This window comes from Charadrius vociferus, unplaced genomic scaffold, assembly GCF_000708025.1.
Source record: "Charadrius vociferus isolate BGI_N301 unplaced genomic scaffold, ASM70802v2 scaffold259, whole genome shotgun sequence".
Lineage (NCBI taxonomy): Eukaryota > Metazoa > Chordata > Aves > Charadriiformes > Charadriidae > Charadrius > Charadrius vociferus.
In genome coordinates, this window is record NW_009661368.1 from 5474147 (window position 1) to 5477633 (window position 3487).

At 54.2% G+C, this 3487-nt stretch overlaps 1 protein-coding gene across 1 annotated transcript in view; it reads right to left on the reverse strand.

Moving 5' to 3' along the window:
• Positions 1-944: 944 nt before the first annotated feature.
• SOX18 (SRY (sex determining region Y)-box 18) overlaps positions 945-3487 on the reverse strand; it is a 9983-nt gene continuing 7440 nt past the window's right edge. Inside the window, exon 2 of the mRNA XM_009893570.1 lies at positions 945-2052. Coding sequence (XP_009891872.1) covers positions 1063-2052 — 990 coding nt within the window. The 3' untranslated portion in view covers positions 945-1062. The remainder of the gene's footprint in view (positions 2053-3487) is intronic.

The window sequence follows — 3487 nt, forward strand, 5'->3', positions numbered from 1 at the left end:
GACTGACGGGGCGGGTGGGCGGCAGCCTGGAAATTAATACATTTGCCAGGTTGTCAAAACATTAATCAACGGATACAAAAATCTGGAAATGGTTGGGACAACATGTATTTGCGGAAAATATGTGTTCACACAACAAGCACACAAGATGGGAACAATTATATGAAGATGTTTTAATAATTAACCAGTATAAAACAGTTTGCTCTCCATACAATTCTAGACAATAAAAGTGTTTGCAGTCATATTTTTCTTTTGTACAAAATTCCAGTCAATTGTTCCACAATATTTACATTGTTATTCCCTTTTCACAAAATATCTCCTTTCCCCCCCCTCCCTCTTTTTTTTTTTTTTTAAATCCAGCTTTGCTACATAAATGCTTTAGATCTCATGGATATCCCTTGATTTATTTTTAAAAAGTCTAATAAAAAAAACCCCAAAAGACATTAAATACCATTTTATATATAAAAATGCTTAGTAAAAATATAGTTTTGTTGCCCAATTAAAATATATTGCTGAGAATACAGTAAAAACTGTCCTAAAGCCCACCCCTAATGGGCGCTGATTCTTTAATGGCCCCGGCAAAGTCTTCCTAAAAGTTCCCCTCTCCCTCCGCGAGTTCGCCTGCCCTTGGGTTAAATACTGGGGGCAGGTCGCTTCGACTCGTCCTGGTGATGGTTGTTCCGGGCAGGATTTACTGAAATTGGCTTTAAAATGCCCCTTTGAGCTGGTGGGAGCTACAGCTACGCCCTGCCGAGGGCTGGAGCGGGGAGTGCGGCAGGCAGGCTAGTGCTTGGGAAAGGCGTCTATCTGTGTTATATAGTTATACGGTATATCAGTGAGTTCAGCATGTTTTTTCTCTAAAAAAAAACAAACCAAACCAAACAAAAAAAAAAAAAAACAAAACAAAATAAAATTAAAAAAAAAAAAAAACCGCAACAAGGGAAAGCGATGCATTTAATGAGATACTCTAAATATTATGGAGCTCGTGGTTAAAGGAGGATGGCTTTTTGTTTTTAGAGGAGAGTTGGGGCTCTCCCGGTGAGAGCATCGGATGGTGGGGCCAACCTAACCGGTGATGCAGGGGCTATAGTAAACAGCGCTGCTGGCATCGGACAAGGCAGATATCAAGCTGCTCTCCTCGCAGGAGATGCTTCTAGGAGTCACTTTGGACAGGGAGACATGGTAAGGGAGTCCCGAGGCTTCGGGACGAGTCCTGCTCATGTTCAAATACTGGTCAAACTCGTTGCGGTCAACGTCTGTCCACAGCTCGGTTTGGTTCAAGTGATCCATGCTCTCCATGTGGTGGGCTTCGGGTGGGGGCGAGAGCTGGCCCAGGTGGGCGGAAAGCCCGTTCTGAGTTCCCGAGCACATCTGGTTGTAGTATATGCTGGAGGGATGGGGAGTCCTCATGGCGTCGGCCAAGTGCGAGGGGGTCTGCGCGTAGGGCACCGCCACGTCCCGCCCCATGCACTTCTCCTGGGGAAACTCCATCTGGTGATGGTGGTGGTAGCCGCGAAAGGGCATCATGTTGCAGTCATCCTGCATGTGCGGAGGGAAAAACGCCGGCTCGGTCTGTTCCAAGACATCCAAGGGAGACATCTCAGGAGTTGGCAAGCCATAGTTTTCAATATCCGACCCCATGGAGTGGAGTTCTCTGAAGTGGTTAAGTGGGGGAGGCTGGGGGTGGCCCGGCTGGCTGCCGCCATGGTGACTCATGCTGAAGTTGTCACTGCAAGGCTGGGAAAGGTTATGCAGGAGGATATTGGGTTCCATCCTCTTGATTTTCTTGGCTTGCTTCTTTCTCCTTGGGCGGTACTTGTAGTTGGGGTGATCCTGGAGATGCTGAATTCGCAGCCGCTCTGCCTCTTCCACGAAGGGACGCTTGTCGCTGGCGCTCAGCGCCTTCCACGACTGGCCTGGAAGAGGAAAGAGAAGCTCTGTGACACCGGCTCGGCCACCCGGTGCTGGCCGGGGCACAGGGCCACCCGGGGAGAAGACACCCTTAGGGTGGAAGGGCTCTCCCGGCCAGTTCGGCACCTGAGCGGGGTCCTGGTGCTGGCATGAGGAGGGGCTGGGGAACGGGAGCCCAAGAAGGGCTGTCCCAGCAGCAGGTTTGGGCTGTGCCCAGTGCTGCGGCGCAGTGGGAGAATGGGGATGCAAAGCCCCAGGGGGGCTGCAAGGAACCCCTCTGCCAGGGGAGGGGATTCTGCCTCCTGCTGCCCTTCGGGACAACCTGGTCCCCGAGGTGCCCGCTTCCCTGCATCCCGCATCCACAGCCCTGCTCCTCTGCAGCCACAATCGCCCATCCCTAAACCCCGCACCCCGCAGCCCCATATCTTGAATCCCATGTCCCCGCACTCCCATGTCTCCGCATCCTGCTGCCCCATCTGGCCATATCCTGCTTCCCATGTTCCCGCATCCTGCAACTCCATCTATCCATATCCTGCTTCCCGTGTTCCCACATCCCGCATCCTACAGTCGTGTGCCCCGCATCCTGCAGCACTGTATTCCCATATCCTGCATCCCTGCAGCTGTGCACCCCACAGCCCTGTATCTCTGCATCCCGCAGCCCCATTTCCCTCCATCTTGCGTACATGCAGCTCTGCATCCTCACATCCCACAGCCCCATATTCCCAAATCCTTTAACACCATATCCCACAGACCTGTAGCATTGCGCCCCACAGCCCTTGATCCCACAGCCCTGCATCCCACAGCCCTGCATCCTTACAGCCCACGTCCCCGCAGCCCTGCAATCCTGGCAGCCTACAGCTGGCATCCCTTGGTCCCAAATCCTTACAGCTTGCACTCCGCAGCTCTCTAACCTTGCAGCCCGCAGCCCCGCACCCCCCAGCCCTCTATCCTGCAGCACACCATCATTGTAACCCAGCTCCTGCACCCCCATATCCACCCCGCAGTCCTGTACCCTTGCAGCCTGGCTGGCACAGCCCCGTATCCTTGCATCCCATGTCCCACTGTCCCATATCCTTGCAGCCTGCATCCCACAGCCCCGTACCCTTGCAGCGCACATCCCAATGCCCCGTACCCCTTCATCCCGCACTCCCAACCCTGTATCCCTGCATTCCAATATCCCATAACCCTGCAGCTGACATCCCCAGCCCTGTATCCCTGGATCCTGCTGCTCTGGACTCCCACAGCCTGCACCCCCAGCTCCACATCCCTGTATCCTGCTGCCCTGGGCCCCTGCAGCCAGCACCCCCAGTTCCATAACTGCCTATCCCCACATCCCCAGCCCCATACCCAGACATCTCTGCATCCCCAGCCCCAAACCCTCACATTTCTGCATCCCCAGCCCCATACTCCTGCATCCCCAGCCCCGTCGCCCCCATCCCTGCATCCCTAGCTCCATACCCCCGCATCCCACAGCCCTGCACTCTTGCAGCCCGCATCCCCAGCCCGGTACCTCTGCATCTTCAGCCCTGTACCCCCACATCCCTGCATCCCTAGCTCTGCTCCCCCACATCCCTGCCTC